A 20,311-nucleotide genomic window follows, 5' to 3' on the forward strand; every position below is an offset into this window, starting at 1 on the left:
TCAGACACAGAAATCAGAAAGTTTATTTAAAACGTTTCACAACTATTATATTGTTATTGGACAATCATTTATTTAAAATAATATCCTAAATACTTACAAAAATAAATCAAGTATTGCTTCTATTTTTCAAGTGTCAAAGTCTTTTGCCATAGAAAATAGAAAGAACCTTTGTAAACTAAACGTAACATTTAAGCTACATCAAGTTTAATAACTGCACACTATTTTCTTTAATGGCTGTGCTTTACAAATTCCCAAGCTACTTCTTTGTAATGTACAGGTTCACAACAGGAATGTATGCATACAGCCATACATACACATTTTTACATAGGAATGTTTCTCATTAAATATGCCTATAGAGAACGTAACATAGTACTGTGGCCTAAAAGCCACCCCATAGAGCCCAATGTGCCACTATACAGAAACAGGTGTAGATGTAGAAGCATTATCTAACATTCAAATTAGAAATCCAGTTATCAGATGATGACATCTTAATGAGGGATACTCAGTTTAGTGTTTCTAGATAAGACATTAATTCTTAATCTATACTAAATCATAAGAGTTCAACAGCCTGATTCACTGAAAAAAAAAAAAACAGAATAAACTTCAAATATTTCTCAATACATTAAGTGATCATTGTCATATGTATACACACTTTTAACTTAAAAAGAGAAAGGAATATTAACCTTAGAGCAAATGCTCAAAATTAAAGATCGCTTCCAAACTGGTCTGGGGTTGTACTTTTATCAGTGAGGCATTCAAGACCTTACCATACAGACAGATAGATGCTGGCTTTCTCTTCCCTGGCATATGCACTCAAGCCTCAAAACACAGACATAAATCATAGTTCGTGATGAATATTTATAATGCTGTACCACCCACAGGGTGTCAATCTCACTACATTAACCAGATGTGGAAAATAATCTCACTTCTGATCAGTTCCTGAATTTCCATAAGGTTAATCACAGTAATACAGAACTTTACATTAGTCTTGTATAAATACTCCTGTATCAAGCATTTTAAATTCTACTTATCAACTAGAAAAGTGATAAATCACAAAATTGCTTTTTCTCTATTAAAAAAGAATCTAGCTTTCTGTCCTTATTCAGAAATTGCACAAATTATTTAGAAATTCCAAATATAATAATTGAAAATTTATGAGCAATTGACTGTGAAAATACTAAATTATTGAAATTGATGTTTTACAACAAATTCCAATAAAAGGGAGCTTGAAGAACTTGTAAAATCTCAATTATGAGCAAATAGTAAACACCAAAGGAGCAGATGTCCTACACTGACCAAAATATACCAAAACGCCATAATATTTGGAAAATTTTAATCAGCATGCTAAAATATTTTCACAGGGCTATTTCATTTCACTAAAAGTTGCAGGCAGGCAGACTATAGGAATATACAAAAAAGCAAACCAACAATATAATTGCACCAATAAAAACCATCAAAATCTAAGAGGTAGTCAACAGAAGTAACCCTGATGAAACAATATATCCTGACAGATGCTCCCTAATCTTAAGAGACCTAAATGCAGTATGAAATTCTTGTATTTTCAGTGATTAGGAAAAGTGTACTGGTAGATAATCTAAAAAGCAAGTATCTAAATGAATAATACTGTAAATGGAACAATACTCACATATGCAATGAAAGGCGGAAAATAAAATCTGGACCAGGGGTCTACAGCCTGCAGGCCACATCCATCCTCCTGCCAGTTTTTTGTCAATAAAATTTTATTGAAATGCAACAACACCCATTTTGTTTACATATTTGTTTATGGTTGCTGTTTTCACACTTACAGCAGAGTCCAGTACTTGGGAGACATCATATGGCTCAAAAAGCCGACAGTGTTTACTCAACTGTTTACCATCTGTCTCTTACAGAACGTTTGCTGACCCCTAGTCCAGACATATGCTGACAGGTACGCAGTTGGCGAACGGCACTGGAAGGATGAACTACAAACGTCACAACCTAAGGTATTCAACTATACGGAATACAAAATGCTAATTGTGCCACAATTCAATTCCTTTTCATATCTGGAAGAATCCGAACAGTTTTCTTCTTTTTATGTTTGTGGTCTAATATCAAAGAGTATTTCCAAGTTACTAAAGAAAGGTTGATCACAGCACTGTCCGAAAGAACTTTTCGCAACGATGGAAATTTTTTATACCTGCACTCTCCAATACCAGAGCCATCAGCCACATGTGGCAGTTGAGCATTTGAAATGTGGCTGATGTGACCAAGGAACTGAATTTTTAATTTTAATTAATCTTATTTAAATCGCCACATGTGGCTTGTGGCTAGAATGCTGGACAGCACAGATTTAACTCAAGATCTAAAGTGTGGCTCCTAAAAAAGGCCAAAAAAATTAGAAAATAACACCTCTGAAGATAAAAGCTTCGGATAGAAGTGAACTGAATACCATAAACTCAGTCCCAGACAGATTCTTTAATTCGTAAACAAAATCAAACTGGTTCCGGATTATTCCATCACCACACCATCTCTTTGCAGTGAAGAGGAAAAACTATTATGGCATGTTTTTTAGTAAATGCCCTGATAATTTTATGCTTAAAAGCAATAATTATGATAATTATATTAAAACATGTATGGACATTTCACACAAATTATATTTTTTGCCTTACTTCCCATCAGAAAAATCACTTATAAAAGTCAGCTTATTTCCATATCCTTAACATTTCAACCATGCTGTACAGAAGCCCTTGTTTATAGTAGGTACATATGAGAACTAGGAAGTTTCCTGAATCTGCAAAATCTCCAGTTAGTCACTTTTACTATGGCAAAAAGTCATTTCGATAGTCAATCTTGCAAATGTTATAACATCCATCACATGATAAAAGAGACCCATCTGATGACAGATTTGAGGATAGAGGTAAAACCTTCTATGCATTGAGTCAAAAAGCGTAACTCTTGTATAGTTCTCCATGTACCTACTCAAGACTATTTTTATATGGACCCACGCAATAAAGCAAATATAGATATATTTGTAAATTACTTATTACTGATTATACATTGCAAATTAACCAAGTTACTGGTACAAGTGAAAACATTAAAATATACAAAGTCAATTTGAAATTATAACACTCTCAGAAGACAAAAGTTTGAGATGTGTGCCTAATTACATCTTCCAATTACTCAAATATACTCCCTTAGAGAAACAGCTGACTCTATATTTTGCTTTCCAAGTCAGCTGACAAAATTAATTTTGTGCATGTTAATTTTAAAATAGCTGATATCCAGCGTCATAAATTTCTTTTTCAATCTGGAAGTTAATTGAAGGATAGAAAATATTTTAAGGGCACTTCTGTTTATGTTTTCTTCTGTAGTTTAATCAGGTGTTGTAGCAGGAACTTTAACAGAGAGATTTCTTCTGGTGTTGGTGATGTGCCGTTGCTGTGCCAGGAAAGACCGTGCGGGAGCGCACGCACCAGGGTCTTTGCAGGCACCACTGCCGCTCACGAGCCTAGATTCCATCCCCAGCTTCTGGAACGCTAGACTCTGCACAAACATAAGCAGATAAGGAACAAGACTACTTAGTTTGTCAAGTGCTTTTCACTTGACAAATATAAAGTCATTTCCTCAAAACACTACTATAAAGCTGATTGATGTTTTTCTCCTTTCATAGAAAAGCTAAGGGTTCACAAGCTAATTCATCTGTACACTGTAACACCAGCAAGGAGGAGGAAACAAAGGCATAAAACTCAGTTTCTCTATTTTAACCCACTAAACTTGAAATCATCAAAAACAGTAGCTTAAATTAGTATTCTAAAATTAAGCTTAATTATAACAATAAAAAAAGGTTCCAAAGTAATTTTTTCTGTTTGGGCCTTCACTCCACCCACTATGAGCAGACATAACACAAGAGAAAAGCTTAGGTCAATGATTCTCAAATGAGGTCCTCAGATTAATATTTGCACCACTGGAAAAAAAAAAAAAAAAAACGGAAATTCTATCTTGTAGATTCTACCCAGACCTACTAAATCAGAAGTTCTGCAGCTGCATCCAGTAACTTGTGTTTTAACAAGTCTTCTAATGCGTGCCAAAGTGTGAGAACCACCATAGTTCACTACTGTCTATCTACACATTGATACATGACAAGTTACTGTAGTTGTGGATATTGGGTTTTTTAGTAAGAAAAGTAATTACTTTTGCTCACTAGCCCACGTAATAGAATTTTACTAAGCTTAGAATCACTAGGAATTAGTATAACACACAGAATATAGTAAATGCTCAAAAGACATGGGTAGAAAATGAATACGTAATGCATTATTTGGATCTAATATCTTTAATAATTTATGTATTGAGAGGCTACGGAGGAACAAAGAAAATAATACACAGTTACCAATCTTAACTAGGATGACTGACTTATGAGGGAAAGTTCTGGGAACACTTCACATATGATTTCCTTTAAGGTCTTGCTAAATTAAGCCAGATTTTATCAAACAGAGAAGGGAAGGCAAGAGCACAGACAAAAAATATGGTGACATACAAGAACAGGCATGTTTGAGGAAGGACAGCCCGCTGTTTGTGGGGAAGCACAGGGTTCAGACATGGGAGTCCATACTCTCTCATACTAAATAAGCAACAGCTAAGGTGGACAATGGCTGTGTTATTTTCTATTTCAATTAAAATAATCCAAAAGAACCATATACATCATGAAATGCTTGCAAATATCCCACTGACAGGATGACAAAATAAAATGCACTTCAAATAATTTTACACTACTTTCTCCTGTTTAACACAGACATACAACTACCGAAGAGTATTTCTTATTAAAAACAAAACAAAACAAAACACAAAACACAGTGAAAGACACACTTAGAGGCTTTATGGGATGTTAAAACAAATGTTGAGTACTAGAAACACAGGATTTTCATTTCACCAATATTCACATTTCTACAGAAACACTGTATGAAGCACAAATTAAATATTTTAGCTCCAATAAGGCAATTTTTAAAATATTTGTGAGCTGTTGTGTGTGTGCTTCATGTGCATCACCTAAAAACACTAAAGTATATAATTTGGATTATGACTCACATTAAAAAGAAGAGACTATGTCAGGAGACACCTGGGTACATGCACACAGGGTAACTTCTGTTTACTTATATACATAAGCATGCATGTGTAATGATCTGTGGTAGAAAATATATTTCTTTCTGTGGCTCCTGGTCAAAACGTTTGATAAACACAACATCCAATCACTGGTTGAATGTCAACTCACCTTATTGTACCAGGCAGAAACAATGAGTTTTTCTTCATAATCACGGAATTTTGCTACTTTACATTCACTCTGGAAAAAGACACAAGGACTATCAAAATCCCAGAAATAAACCCAAACTACCAAAACTGGAATCATTTTTTCACTCTGCTCACTGAGGAAATTTGAAAAATGCATTGTGTAGCACATAAAGCAGTCAAAATCTGAACTGGATCATGGAGAAAGCATGCACAATACCTTTAAGAAAGAGTAAGACTGTGACTAGTAAACCTTTAACTTCAAAAATTTTACTGGTAGGACAGCACTTAAGCAACAACAAATAAGAAACTCATGATTCTCATGCTACTGTCACCTATAAAGAGAGATGAAAGTAATAACTGGGTTAGATGACAAAACAGACCAGCATCTATGGAGGACTCAAAACTAAGGAGAAAGAGGATGTAGTAAAACATATGCCAGAAAATCCTAAAGATCTCCTATAACACTTAACCCGAATTTTTCTCTCTCGTTCCTTGGTCATCTGTATACTAGATTGCCTGTGGCCATGCTTGCGTGCTGACCTAGAGACTGACATCCATTTCTTAATTGCTCAAATATAGCAAATTTAGTAATTTCATTGAGCACCAGATACAGTTGGCTCACGTAAATATTCTACATAAACACGTGAGTGTTCCTACAGCGAGATGCTCACAGTACAAAAGGACGCAAGAAATGACGGGGGCAAGATGGCCTTTTGCTGGCTCACACCCATTCCAGACAATGACTCCCCAAGAACGATGGCAGATAGAATAACATCTGCTATTTATATTACTCTTATTTTTGCTTCTTGCAGTGTATGTGCAGAAAAGTACACATGAACCAAAGCCCATATGCTGTGACGTAACCCAAGTTTCTCCTCAAAGCCCTATCATCAGAGGTGCCATTCTGTCTTTCTACTTGGTAGGGGAGCTGCACTTGAAGCATCGACGATGCTGCACACGCTCACTGGCATTCACTGGGAGGTGGATAATCAGGGCAACTCAGAGCTCAGGGGGTTTTCAGTCCAAGTCTCATTATTTTACAGATGAGGAGACCTAGGACCAGAGAGGAGAGGTGATAACTTTAAGAGAACTTACCAATAAAGCAGCAAACTTGGCCTCTCATTTATGTGATATTTAATGCTGGGAGTACAGATATATAAGATACACGCTCTGCCCTCAAACTCTGACACACACCAGGAAGAAGAACAATGCTATTGTGGGCTGAATTAATGAGTTCAAAATACATGGAATCGCTATGGAGAAATAACCAACTTTGCCTAAGGAATCCAGGAAGACACATGTGAGTTGGATGCTGAAGAATGGATAGTATTTCTGCAGAGAGATGCCCCCATCCAGTGCTTTTTTTTTACAGCACCTGACAAGGCCTGGACAAGCACTTAGCAAAGGGCACATAAGGCTGTTGTGCACTTGGAATGTTAAGTCTTTAAACAAAATAGTTCCACTACAGTCCATACCCCCTGGCTCAGAAATAATATGAAGAAAATGGTAAATGAATAAAACATGTTCTCTGAAATACAACATTCTTAGTTGATTTAAAAAGAAACCTACTATCAATTACTCAAATTTCAAGGCTAGGATACAGATCTCATCATGGCTCTGCAATTACACATACATTATTATAAGGAAGCACATAATGACTTCAAGAACAGTATCACATCTCACCACAGTATTAAATAATTTTGTAAAACACTTTGCAAAGGAAACTAGAACATGCCCAATTATAAAATCTATGAATATACAGTTCCAGACTGACATACTTATTAACCCAGCCAGTAAAAATGGTATGATCATCAGCACAAAAAATAAGTTCTAAAGACCCGGCTAATTAATGAGAAGATGTCATCGCTAACATAACTATGCATGATTAACAACCAAGACTGCCACTTCAGTGCAAGGACTTACTGGATTCTATGAGCACTTTCTTCCCCCAGGAATTGCAACTAATGAGTTTACTTAGGTTCCAGTGAGGAATAGGGAGAAGAAAAGAGAAGGAAAATCTAATTAACAGAGTAGAGTACCTTTTTTTAAAGGTGAGTTTGGTTCCTTTTTTTCCTTTATTTACTTATATTTTCTGAATGAACTCTAATCCACATAATTTTAAAAGGAGCTAACATTACAACAGAACTCTATTAGCCACTAAGGGCTATCCACAGGACTGGCTGTTGTGGGAGTGACAGAGACAATGTAGCAGAGTAGATAAACTCCTATTGGCTGGTGAGATGCTTTGTAGTAAACATACTGAGCGCTAAAACATGGCATTGCCAGCTCCTGATTTCAACTTCTTGTGAAACTTGATCATTAATGGCAGATGGTGGACAGCAATTAATTATCAGGATTATACAGAATAATTAAAAGGAGACGTGTGAATATGAAAATTTTACCTCCAGAATCTCAATTCTTCTCTCTTTCTCTGCCAACTGCTTTCTAAGTAGCATTATTTCAGCTGATGCTGGATTTAGTTTGGGATCTAAAGTTTTTATTACCTGTTGAAAGAAAAAAAAACAAATATTTTACATTTACTTTACATTATCAAGTACTGAAATATAAGCACCTATAAACCTCTGTGAATAAAGTGGAAAATTATCCAGAAAGTGATCCAGGTGTGAACTATGACTTATTTTACAATTAAATTTGAGTAATAAAAATAACATTATAGAGGTAGAATGATATTATAATTCAGTACCAAAATGGGAAGATCCCTATCTCAAAATAAAATTTCCTTGGGGCGCCTGGGTGGCGCAGTCGGCTAAGCGTCCGACTTCAGCCAGGTCACGATCTCGCGGTCGGTGAGTTCGAGCCCCGAGTCAGGCTCTGGGGCTGATGGCTCGGAGCCTGGAGCCTGTTTCCTGTTTCCGATTCTGTGTCTCCCTCTCTCTCTGCCCCTCCCCCGTTCATGCTCTGTCTCTCTCTGTCCCAAAAATAAATAAAAAACGTTGAAAAAAAAAAATTTCCTTTCTCCAAGGCTCAGTACTCAGGGATAGTAATCTAGTCTTATTAAACTTTGAGCACTGAGGTCTTGAAACAACACTTTCCATATTTATCAGATACATTTTTTTAAAAAAATTAAAAGAATTTGCTAATTATATAGGAACTCATTGTACAAAGTAACAAAAAAATTCTTAGCAACAACCTTTTTCACTACCATTATCTAGTGAAATGTAACTCAATATGTAAGATCAACTTATTAGAAACTGATGACTTTGTCTGCAATCCCTAGAGTGGCTCAATCACATTTATGGAAGTCACTAAAAGTTAGGTAAAAAGAGATTTGCTCAGAATGCTGTTCATAGACTCAACTAAACTATGGAGCCAGCAGTATAACAAGAAATTAACTTGAAAATATCAGGTGTAAATTAGAAGACAAAAACAAATTTCCAATAATAAGGTCAGCTGTATGATGTAATTACAAATCTATTCAAAAAGATTTAAACTGATTTAAAGATTTCACCTATATTCACTGAGGTAAAGGGAAAAAACTGAAAGGTAATATGCCTAAAAATTACTGTGGTTCATTCAAAACAATTTGCTGAGTGCCGAATATGGCAGGCACTGACTATGGCCCGTGGGATACAGGAGGCTTGGTGCCTGCCTTCAAGGAGTTCACATTGTAAAAGCAGAGTTTAAATCATAATTTAATTACAGAGAACACATCATAATTTTTTACTTCTAAGTAATAAAAAGTATGATTGTGACTTTTCTATATTTTCTGAATCTTCTATCACGGACATTATGTTACTATAGTTAACCTCTCCCTCCAAATAATGTAAAGGTAAGAAATGAAATCATGTTTATCATACAAGCAATTGCTTTTTATTTTTATTTTTTAAATGTTTATTATTTGAGAGAGAGAGAGAGAGTGGGGGAGGGGCGCAGAGAGAGAGAAAGAGAGAGAGAGAGAGACAGAATCTGAAGCAGGCTCCAGGCTATGAGCTGTCAGCACAGAGCCCGACACGGGGCTTGAACTCATGAACTGCAAGATCATGACCTGAGCCAAAGTCAACCGACTGAGCCACCCAGGCGCTCCAGCAATTTTTTTTTTAAATGATAGTACTTGATGATGACAAGAATATGGTATTCATGGTCACTCTTTTATCTACTTAATTGTGATCCTTTTAGAATATCATTTAGATATATGTATCAAGCACATTATTAAAATGTTCTTATCCTTTGACGTAAAACTTCCATTTGACCCATTAGCTTAGGAACAAGGCTAACATAATAAGCCAAAATAAGGGGCAAGCTTTCTATATAAATAAGTTGCCTATAGTCTTATTTCTAGAAGCAAGAAGGAAAAAGAAATGGAAACAAACTATTTCCAACAACAGGATGATGACTAAATTATTATATACTGCATTCAACTGAATATTATATAGCCATTCTTTTACTTTGCACAGTTCGCTCTAGAAGCGTCTGTCTTGTTTACCTCTCTATTCCCTGTGCTAAGTATAACAGCTGCTTAATAAATATTAAAGTATGTTTATATAACATGAGGGAATTATTTTAAACTTTCAAAATATAAATTGTATGTGCTATGATCATACAAATTGTGTGTGTCTATGTCTGCAATCATGGACGTAGTATGCACTGAAAAAAATGCACAGTTAAGAAGAAAGGGAATCCTTCTATGTTTTATATTTTCTACTAAAAGCACTTATATAGTTGAGAGACACTAGACTGTGGCAGAGACTGTCTGGATATTTACCAAGACTCCCTAGAAGTTGAGTGCAGCTGTGTGCCTATATTCTGCCCACTGCAGTGAGGGTGAAAGTGGTTCATGTGGCCCCCAGGCCCACCCCGTTACTATCTCCGGTATGCTCTAGGCTGGCTGCCCTCGTCTACCAGCTGGACTAAGTCAAGTACAGCTGGGAACATTGTGTTCAAGAAGGCAAAGACTCTGTCAGCTGGGGGCTCGGGGACACTGCACGGAGCAGAGCCCCTCCCCCATTGAAAAATGGACTTCATGTGAAGCCTTGAGATCTTGAGGTGTACCTGTTGTTGCAGGTAATATGGACAACTTAATAAATACAAAATTCAAACATAAAAAGAATAGATACATTAGCAGTATTTTAAAGCGTCATCATATAATCCTCTTGTTTATTCAACAGATAGAAAAGAGTATATTGATATTCTCTAAGAGAGAATATTTTAAGAAAATACATGGTATTCATGGAAATAAACGATTGTATGAGAATGTTCTTACAGATATTTAAGTTGGAAATAGGGAAAAAGACCAGTCTGGTATACATTAGAAGAGTGTTTAACTATCTAATCTAAATTAAATGGTAAAACAATTTTAAACAAGTTTGAAGAGCAAAATTTTCACAAAGGCAAACATTCATTTTAAGAACTAAAGATTCCAGGGGCACCTGGGTGGCTCAGTCAGTTAAACATCCAACTTCCGCTCAGGTCATGATCTCATAGTTCATGGGTTCAAGCCCCACATCGGGCTCTGTGCTGACAGCTCAGAGCCTGGAGCCTGCTTCAGATTCTGTGTCTCCCTCTCTTTCTGCCCCTCCCACATTCATGCTCTGTCTCTCAAAAATAAATAAAAGTTAAAAAAAAAAAATTTAAGAGCTAAAGATTCCATACTTTCTTAGATTTTTTTTTTAATGTTTATTTATTTTTGAGAGACAGAGAGACAGAGTGAGAGCGGGGGAGGGGCAGAAGAAAGAGGAAGACACAGAATCTGAAACAGGCTCCGGGCTCTGAGCCCTCAGCACAGAGCCCAATGTGGGACTTGAACTCACGAACCATGAGATCATGACCTGAGCCCAAGTTGGACTGAGCCACCCAGGCGCCCCTTAAAATTCTTTCTTTACCATTTATTCATTTGTGAGAGACAGAGAGTGAGTGGGGGAGGGACAGAGAGAGAGGGAGACACAGAATCCGAAGCAGGCTCCAGGCTCTGGGCTGTCAGCACAGAGCCCGACATGGGGCTCAAACCCACAAACTGTGAGATCATGATCTGAGCCGGAGTCAGACGCCAAACCTACTGAGCCATCCAGGCACCCCACGATTCCATACTTTCTAACAGTCATCTTCTCTAATGAGGTCACTGCGGTCCCCGTATAAACTGTCCAAGAACAGCCCTGTGTTTGTTTTACATGATGCTGATGAGTGAGAGGGAGAGACTGTGAGGACTGACCCGCAAGGCAGGGTAGAGTCAGAAAAGGGACATGATGCATATTTAAGAAAGATGACCTCATGGGCGGAATGGGCCTTATGAGAACCTGAGTCAGAAGACTTGAGCTCTGACAGGTAAGCCACTCACATTCCTTGCTTTCTCCAAGTACATTTTATATCTTTCCTCCATTGCTTTCATATCTTCATCTTTCTTCTGAAGAGCAGCTTCAAGTTCATTGATCTTTTGCACTATTATTGAAAATGAAATGAAACATGACCAATTTAAAATATTCCCTCCTCACACAAAAATTATACTTATCTGATTATTTTCGAAAGGACTGATAAAAGAACTTAAAAATGTTTATTTCTTCTTTGTAGTGAATTCGTATCTAAAACCTTTGAACTACAACTAACATATCCTCAATCATTTCATATTATTTTTTCTTAAAAATATCTATAATCTGCTTTATCCAGCTTTTCTCCCTTCTATCAAGTGTTTCAATGAGCAAATACACTTCAGCATGTAAGCATAACCATCATAAGAAAATAAAGCAGTCCTTCTACATACTGTTTAAGGCTCAATTTAATTTTATTATAAATTATTTTATTTACATTTCCATAGTATTAATTCTATTATATGTTACCATGTTTGATACTCCTATATATCAATCAGTTCATTTTATTAAGACTTTTTCGCTTTAAAATCAGATCACTTGTTAAACACTGAAATCACTAAAACATTATCATGGTTCTTATTTGCAATGCACACATTTATGGAGTGTCTGAAAACTTATACACAGTTCTTGCATCTTTCAACTAAAAAAAGCAAGTCCTTAGTGGTAGTCTGATCCAGGTTTTTACAAATACCTACCATTCTGGTTTACATCTGGCTGAAGATCTTCAATGAGTTCTTGTTTCTTCTGTAATTCTTCCTGGACCTCAGTTAGTTTTTCCCTAAGTAGTGGAAAGAGCATGGAGTTTTGGAAGCAAACAGACCTGAGAATGAAAACTGATTTCTGCCACAGGACATTTGTGGACTGTGGCCAAATCACTTTCTGATCCTGAATCTCCTCACCTATAAAATGGGCATAATACCTGACACATATTATAGGCTTGTTGTGAGAGGGTAAACTGCCTGACACATGACAGGTGCTAAAAATGTTAATTTTCCCCTCTCATCCTTGCTTCCTAAGAAAGTCGGAGGAAATATTTTATTGGTTAAACATCCCACATCTCCACATGTGACAGCTGTCTACTTTGTAAACTCTTCAAATGACATTAGTGATGGAAAAATGTAGGATTTGAGATCATTGACAGGCAGGCTGAACATTTTAGCGCGTTTTTCTTTTGACTTCTTGATGGCAGTGGTGAACATTCAGTTGGCATCAGGGGGTTTCTCTTACAAACAAAGTCAGAAAAGGATACTAACTTTAGAAGTTTTTAAAACCCTTCCCCTCTCATATTTGAAATGAAATATCAGTTTACTTACATATGAGCTTCCAACTTCTGCTTTAGTTTGCTGGACTATAAAAATTAAAAAAAGTTGCTGTAAGATAACTATTGTGACAAAGATAAATTTTCCAGACATCAAAATCTCTTTACCTCCTTTTGAAGTGTATTATTTAAAATTATAAAATTTTTAACAATCTGTATATCTGATAACATACTTGTAAAGACATAAAATTTCAGGTGTTTTTTACTTCAAAGGGAAAGGAAAGGAAGTTAGGAAATGACATAAGGATGAGTACAAGAGTAGAAAGAAAAGTGCTTCATATTTCTGAATACCATGAAAATAAAATTTGAACTTGAAGAAAAATACCAAATGCAAGCTGAATGTGATATATTGAGGAGTATCAAACATTTAAAAATCATTTTTTTAAATACATAATTTAAGATGTTAGGCCCTTAGTGAAGAATAGACTTAAATAATTATCTTTATAATAAAGCTTTATCATTATAAATGCAAGCACTCTAATATTAACATCAAAATGAAGAGGATTTTGTTAAAAAATAAAATTCAAAACATAAAACTTCCTCTTTAAAAAGCAGGAGTTTAAATTGCAACACTAGTTCTGTATCATCTACTGAAAAGTTGAAGGGTTTAAAATACAGAATCTGAAACATAACTAAGACACTAATAATTTATTTTTAAAAGATAAATAGAACACATTTAAAAACACCACAATCCAAAATGTACTCTCTCAAAGAGATCCCATTTTAAAAGTATTCTCTATTGTGGCTTAAAAAAATATTCATATTAGAGAGGTTACAATACCATATATATGCACATATGAGATGCCGCCATGCATGAGACGATTTCTATTTTCCAAGCCCCCGGGGAAAAAAGAAAAAATCATATAAAGCATATAACAGAGAGGAAACACAACCCCTTCAGTCTTCCTTTTCACCTCTTTACTTACTCTTCATAGCTTTCTCCCCCGTCAACACAGATCTAACCACCTCAGCTTCCATCTAACCAGTACCTAACACACACAGAGCCCTGTCTTTTCGTTGTTGTCTCCATTAAATGCCTTCCTCCCTCTGTCGTTACTTCCTTCCCCCTGCATACAGAGCTCAAACTACAGACACACTGTCAGGTGCATTCAGGTTGGGGCTGTTGAGTTCTGCTGAGTCCTCTTCTCTCTGCCCCCACAATGTTTGCCATCGAAAACAGATTAGAAGCGGCAAGGCCACGAGTCGGCAGGGAAGAAGGGAAGAAATACGAGGTGATGCTTTCAAAACTGCATTACGGTTTCTGTCCTTTGGAGGTTAGTATGATCCACTCCTATAAGGCTCTTTGGTAGAGATCATTTTCTCCCTCTCCCTGGTCCTGTTAGAAGTTTTCCTCAATTCTGACCACTGAGCACTCTCAACCAGGACTTTGCTGAGGCCCACCCTGTTGGTGTCCCAGCAGAGCCATGAAGACCTCACTGGCAGCACACCAGCAACCATGAAGTTAGGTGTAGCTGTTGAAGTAGGACAGATAGAAATCACCTTCAATACATACGATTAATTTATAGGCTCCAAGGTGGCAAAATCACAGCATCCATTATGCAGATATATACGGTATTCAAGGGTACCCTCATTGATAAGGGTGGCACTTTCAAACACAAGACGAATTTGGGCATTAGGACCTCTCACAGAGAGTCCACACGCAGCAGAATTATTACAGCTTTCAAGTTACTTACACTTTCTCCTTCAGACTTGGACCCTTGTTCCTGTAAAGATTTCTGGAGGTCCTCAATCTGCTGCTGCAATTCTCGGATGCGCTCTTTGCTCAGCCTATTGTAAGATGGATCATATACATTTATTTGTATGGAAAGTCAAAGTAGTTAAGGATCTATAAAGGTGCATTTGTGCAATTGGTGCATTTAATAGTAATAATGAAGGCTGAACAATTATCTGTGGCTAGGTTTAATATATAGTATAGCAGGCTACTTGCAAAGAAATATTTTTTAAAAAGAAGACATTTATCCAGGAAGTACATACACCCACATGTAAAAATTCAAGATACTTATGTGCCAGTTGCAAAAGCACATCATTTGTGCACAGTACTCACTGGTAAAAGAAATTAGAAAACTAGCTCAGTTTTCCTACAGTTGTATTTTAAAAAAATTTTTTTAATGTTTATTTTTGAGTGACAGAGAGAGAGACAGAGAACTATCAAAGGAACAAAAAAGAGAGAGAGGGAGACACAGAATCCAAAGCAGGCTCCAGGCTCTGAGCCGTCAGCACAGAGCCCGATGCAGGGCTTGAACACAGGAACCATGAGATCATGACCTGAGCTGATGTCGGATGGTCAACCGACTGAGCCACCCAGGTGCCCCCTTACAGGTGTATTTTTAATGAATGGGAACTAGGTTTCTTTTTTGTTTCAGATTTCATAGTGTACTGACAAAGGTCACTGTTTTCCAACCATCTCTTCATAATTTTTTGTTTAAATTAAAGAGACTAACATTAGCAACTAATGCAGATTTTTAACTTGGCAAAACCTCATTCTTTAAAAGCCTGCTTGAGAATTGCCTCTAATGAGGTTTCCAGCAAGAAAGAGAATCTCTCTCTTTTCATGTATATATGACCCAACACACCTGCCCATCATAATGCCCCATTGTTCCAGTTATCAGATAATGTAATTATCTATTCATATGTCTATCTTCCTGTTTTAACTTTCTAAAAGCTGAAACTTTGTATCTCCAGTGCTGATATTGAATTGCAGAGGATAGTAATATTTGATGGTCCCTTCACAAAGCTAAAATGTTATTCTTTTTTCAACCACAGTTGATGTAATACTATATATACAAGTTTGAGAAACCAGGTTCAACTGTATCTAAAATTCCTGGTCTCTAAGATCCAATAAAGGTTGGTCAAATAAAACCAAATACTTTTACTGAAAAATATGCCATATATAAGAGGCAAGTTAGCATAGTGTTTAAGAGTCCAGACTCAGGAGTCAGAATGACAGAAAGTTCAAATGTGCAATCGAGAACTTACTAGCTTATAACTTTAGATAAGTTACTTAACCTCCTTGAACCTCAGCTTCCTTATCCATAAAAGAGATAATTACAGTCCCTATTTCACAGAGTTACTGTGAGGTTTTTTGAGTTAATACCAAACAAGCGCTGAGAAGGTAATACTATATATTATTACCTTTAGTAAATAGTTTCTAAGTTACCAGTAAAAGAACTCCTATTTCTCTCTGGGACTTGCATAATAAATATATAATACAATATAACACTTGTGCTTTTAACAATGTAATACTTGTTTTTCGAGACAGTCTTACAATAAATAGTTTTTTCTTAAAAACTTTCAGAAACATCGCTAACAGTTTTAAATGACAGCTGTTGAATGAACAGGAATTTTCTTTCCTAAAAAGTTAAGAATGTAGAAAAAATGTAAAATGTATATTTAGAAAAATTTAAAAATAAATTTTGCTTTTCAACATCAGGGAAGTGGCTGGCATATAGTGAACACTTTATCAATGTTATATATTTTTAATATTATAATTTTTAAGCCCCTCCTCAGTATCAGAGAAGTACATCATTTGCTTTAAATATGTTATCTGTGAATCTTCATAACAACCTTCAAATAGGTATCACCTCCAGTTATAGCTGAGGACATTAAGTGTGAATTTAAGTAACTTGCCCAGAACAGTTAATAGGTTTAAATAGAGGTGGCACTCAAATTTGACTCCACAGTCTATGTTCCATCCAAGCACTGACTGCAGGAGAAACCCAGATTGTCATTTACTCGTTTGTTAAATTTTCTGAGAATTATGAAGACATATAAATGAAATTCAAGAATGAGAAACCTGGTTACTAAAGTGTGCTAGAAGCAACGGGAGTGAGAGACTAAACTCCTAACTATTTCAATTACGATGATATCTCCCTCTTCTGTGAGTCAAGATTTGGTGGCTACCTAATGGAATCACTATGACAATTATACAAGAGTGGGTCACCTTTGCTCGGTTTCCAGTTCATTCATCTTGCGGTGCTTCTGTTCGAGCTGTTCCTGGAGTTCCTCAATACGTTCATTCTCAGTACCTTCCTGTTGTAAGCGAAGCATCTTATTTTCATGTTGCAGTCGAATAAATACTTCCCTGATGTTGAAAAGAAAATTTATTTTTAAATTTTTCTAAATATACATTTTACTTTTTTTTTACATCCTTAGCTTTTTAGGAAAGAAAATTCCTGTTCATTCAATAGCTGTCATTTAAAACTGTTAGCAATGTTTCTGAAAGTTTTTAAGAAAAAACCTACATATATTGTAAGACTGCCCTGAAAAACAAGTTGTGAATTTTTAAAAGCACAAGTGTTATATTATATTAAATATTTATTATGCAAATCCCAAAGAGAAACAGGAGTTCTTTCGCTGGTAATTTATAAACTATTTACTAAAGGTAATATATAGTATATCCTCAGAAAACATAAATTAAAAGCAATAGGTTTAAGAAATCAGTTTGCTTATGGGGTGCCTGAGTGGCTCAGTCAGTTGAAGTCTGACTCTTGATTTTGGCTCAGGTCATGATCTCACAGTTTTTGAGTTCGAGCCCCATATCAGGTTTCACACTGACAGAGCACCTTCACTTGCTCTCTCTCTCAAAATAAATAAATAAACATAAAAAAAAGAAATCAGTTTGCTTAATATTTTTATTTTTTTAATGTTTATTTGTTTTTGAGAGAGACAGAGAGACAGAGAGAGAGAGAGCAAGGGAGGGGCAGAGAGAGAGGGAGACACAAATCCAAAGCAGGCTCCAGGCTCTGAGCTGTCAGCACAGAGCCCAACGTAGGGCTCGAACTCGTGAACTGGGAGATCATGACCTGAGCCAAAGTTGGATGCTTAACCAACTGGGCCCACCCAGGTGCCTCTAGTTTGCTTAATATTTCTAAATATACTTTCATGATGACAGGCCTATCACTGTCTCTAGATTATTTTTGTTTAAAAAAAAAATCTTTATTAAAAGTTTACATACACATAATTTCTAAAATGCAAATGATAGGAATGATATTAAAGAAAAAAGTAATGTTCTCCTACCTGCCTCCCTAAATGCAATTTCTCAGAAGCAACTAATTTCAATTAATCTCAGTTTGTGTTCTTCCGAACGACAGCATCATGACTTTAAACTATAGGCTCATATGGCTATTTTAAAGTGATATTAGTATCACTGGATACTAACTAACAAGTTGCTTTCCAGTCCAACAGGTAAAGAGCTCTGTCTTAACAACAAAAGTTGAACAAAATGAAAGTCAACAAATTTGCAAGCTATACGCTAAGTGAAACAAGTCAGTCACAAAAGGCTGCATATTGTATGACTCTATGTATGTGAAATTCTGTAACAAGCAAATGGACAAAGAGTCAATTCTTGGTTGCCTGGGGCTGGAGCTGGAGGAGAAGCAGGAATGAGGAATGACTGCTAATAGGGACAGGGTATCCTTCTGGGGAAATGAAATATTCTCAAATTAGATGGCTGCACAACTCTAGGACTACACTAAAAACCACTGAGCTGTACAACTGTAAATGGGTGAGTTGTAGCTCAATAAATCTGCTTAAAAAGAATTTGAAGTAGTAAATAAAACTCTTACCACAAAAAAGAAAACCATAAAAACTACCAGATTAGTCAAATGCCTACAAGTAAACATAGCAGTAAAATACGAAAATAAAAGCTGGTGAAGAAGAATCTCTAAAATTTATATTTTATTTAACTTCTGCTTAATCCTCCTGCTATATTTGACAGCTCCTCTCCTATTGGCTTTACCCACGTGGATTTAAAGGCCATGTATAAAAAGGGTTTTCAGTAGAGCTTCTGGGTAGGGAAAGAAGTTCAACACAGTAAAAGTCATATCATAAAAACCAGAATATCTCATTCAGCAAGTCTGTGAAATTTTACTTCTGATAAGACCTAAAACTGCTAAAGTAGCAATAACAATCTAAGAAGCTCAAGCAGATGAGACAAAGTATTTTGAGCTCTATGACTCATAAAATGGAACATTTTAAAGGCTAATAATTTTTTGAAAAGAATCACATTTCTAATATTATCAATTAATAAAAACACATTTACCTGTATTCCATGGGCATAATCTCAGCAGCAAGATTCTCAAAACTTTTTGTAGCAGACGCATCTAAACAACAACAATGAAAGATCAACATTTCAGCATTTCTATCATTAAAAAAAAACTTTTCAAAATCCAACAAAATTCACCTGTTTGGTTTAGATGATCTTGCTGTACTTGTGAACATCGAAGCTCTTCATTCGTTTCTTTCAGAGTATCACGTTGTTCTATTAGTCTCTAAAAAAGAAATGTTTATATGAGCAAAACAATTAATTGTTTCCACAAGAAATGTACTTTATGGTTATAACAATTTATCTTAGCAAACTAATTTCCTAATTGTTGCTTAGTTATTTAAAAATGACAATATTTTAGTTTTAGTGCTGAATCATGTAAATAATCTTTACACAACATAAATCTTGTGATTTCAAAGATAATATACCTTTGAACCAAACTGATGTAATTACGCAACAGAGTACAAATATGCAACTGTGGAGTAATTAGTAAAAAGTATGGACTCTGGAGGCAAATAGATCGTGGCTTGAATTCCAGGTTCCCTATTTCCTAGTTACATTATGCGGGGTGAATTATTTAGTTCTTTGGCTTTAGGATCCACACCATCAAAATGGAAATGCTGATACTTAGATCCTTGCAAAGGTGTTCTGAATAGTGAGCGAGGTAAAGTTTGTGGTTATTTTAAGAATTAATGAGGGAGCTCATGGGTGGCTCAGTCAGTTAAGCATCCAACTTCGGTTGAGGTCATGATCTCATGGCTCGTGAGTTCAAGTTCATGTCGGTCTCTGTGCTGACAGTGTGGAGCCTGGAGCCTGCTTCGAGTTCTCTGTCTCCCTCTCTCTCTGCCCCTCCCCTGCTCACACTCTGTCTCTCTCTCTCTCTAAAATGAATCAACATTAAAAAAAAAAAAAAAGAATTGATGAGCCATTATTGATTTTTAACATTAGGGTTAACTGTTTCTTTTCTACTTTTATGGGTTCTGACAAACGTATAATATATCTATCACTACAGTCTCATGGTCAATTGATTTTTAACAAGGGTATCAAGACAATTCGATAGGGAAAGAACAATAGTGCTGGGACAACTGAATACCACTCAGAAAAGAATGAAGTTGAGACTCCTATCTTATACCACATACAAAAATTCAAAATTTATCACAGAATAAATATGAGCTAAAACTATAAAACTAAAAGAAAACAAAAAACATAAATCTTTATAACCTCACATTATTCAATGATTTCATAGAAATACTACCAAAAAATACACAAAAGAATAAAATGGCTAACTCTGATTTCATCAATGAAAAACTATTCTGCTGCAAACCATACCATCAAAAAAGTGAGAAG

General features: G+C 35.8%; 1 protein-coding gene across 2 annotated transcripts in view; it reads right to left on the reverse strand.

Annotated features, from left to right (window-relative positions):
* HOOK1 (hook microtubule tethering protein 1) overlaps positions 1–20,311 on the reverse strand; it is a 71,900-nt gene continuing 51,589 nt past the window's right edge. For both annotated transcript variants that reach the window (XM_058717212.1, XM_058717211.1), the window contains 10 exons: positions 19,103–19,190; positions 18,962–19,022; positions 16,862–17,002; positions 14,595–14,688; positions 12,896–12,930; positions 12,278–12,360; positions 11,555–11,655; positions 7,665–7,766; positions 5,246–5,314; positions 1–3,522 (listed from right to left, as the gene is read on the reverse strand). In XM_058717212.1, the coding sequence (XP_058573195.1) occupies positions 3,352–3,522; positions 5,246–5,314; positions 7,665–7,766; positions 11,555–11,655; positions 12,278–12,360; positions 12,896–12,930; positions 14,595–14,688; positions 16,862–17,002; positions 18,962–19,022; positions 19,103–19,190 (945 nt within the window). In that variant the 3' untranslated portion in view covers positions 1–3,351. The remainder of the gene's footprint in view (positions 3,523–5,245; positions 5,315–7,664; positions 7,767–11,554; positions 11,656–12,277; positions 12,361–12,895; positions 12,931–14,594; positions 14,689–16,861; positions 17,003–18,961; positions 19,023–19,102; positions 19,191–20,311) is intronic.

This window comes from Neofelis nebulosa, chromosome 2, assembly GCF_028018385.1.
Source record: "Neofelis nebulosa isolate mNeoNeb1 chromosome 2, mNeoNeb1.pri, whole genome shotgun sequence".
Lineage (NCBI taxonomy): Eukaryota > Metazoa > Chordata > Mammalia > Carnivora > Felidae > Neofelis > Neofelis nebulosa.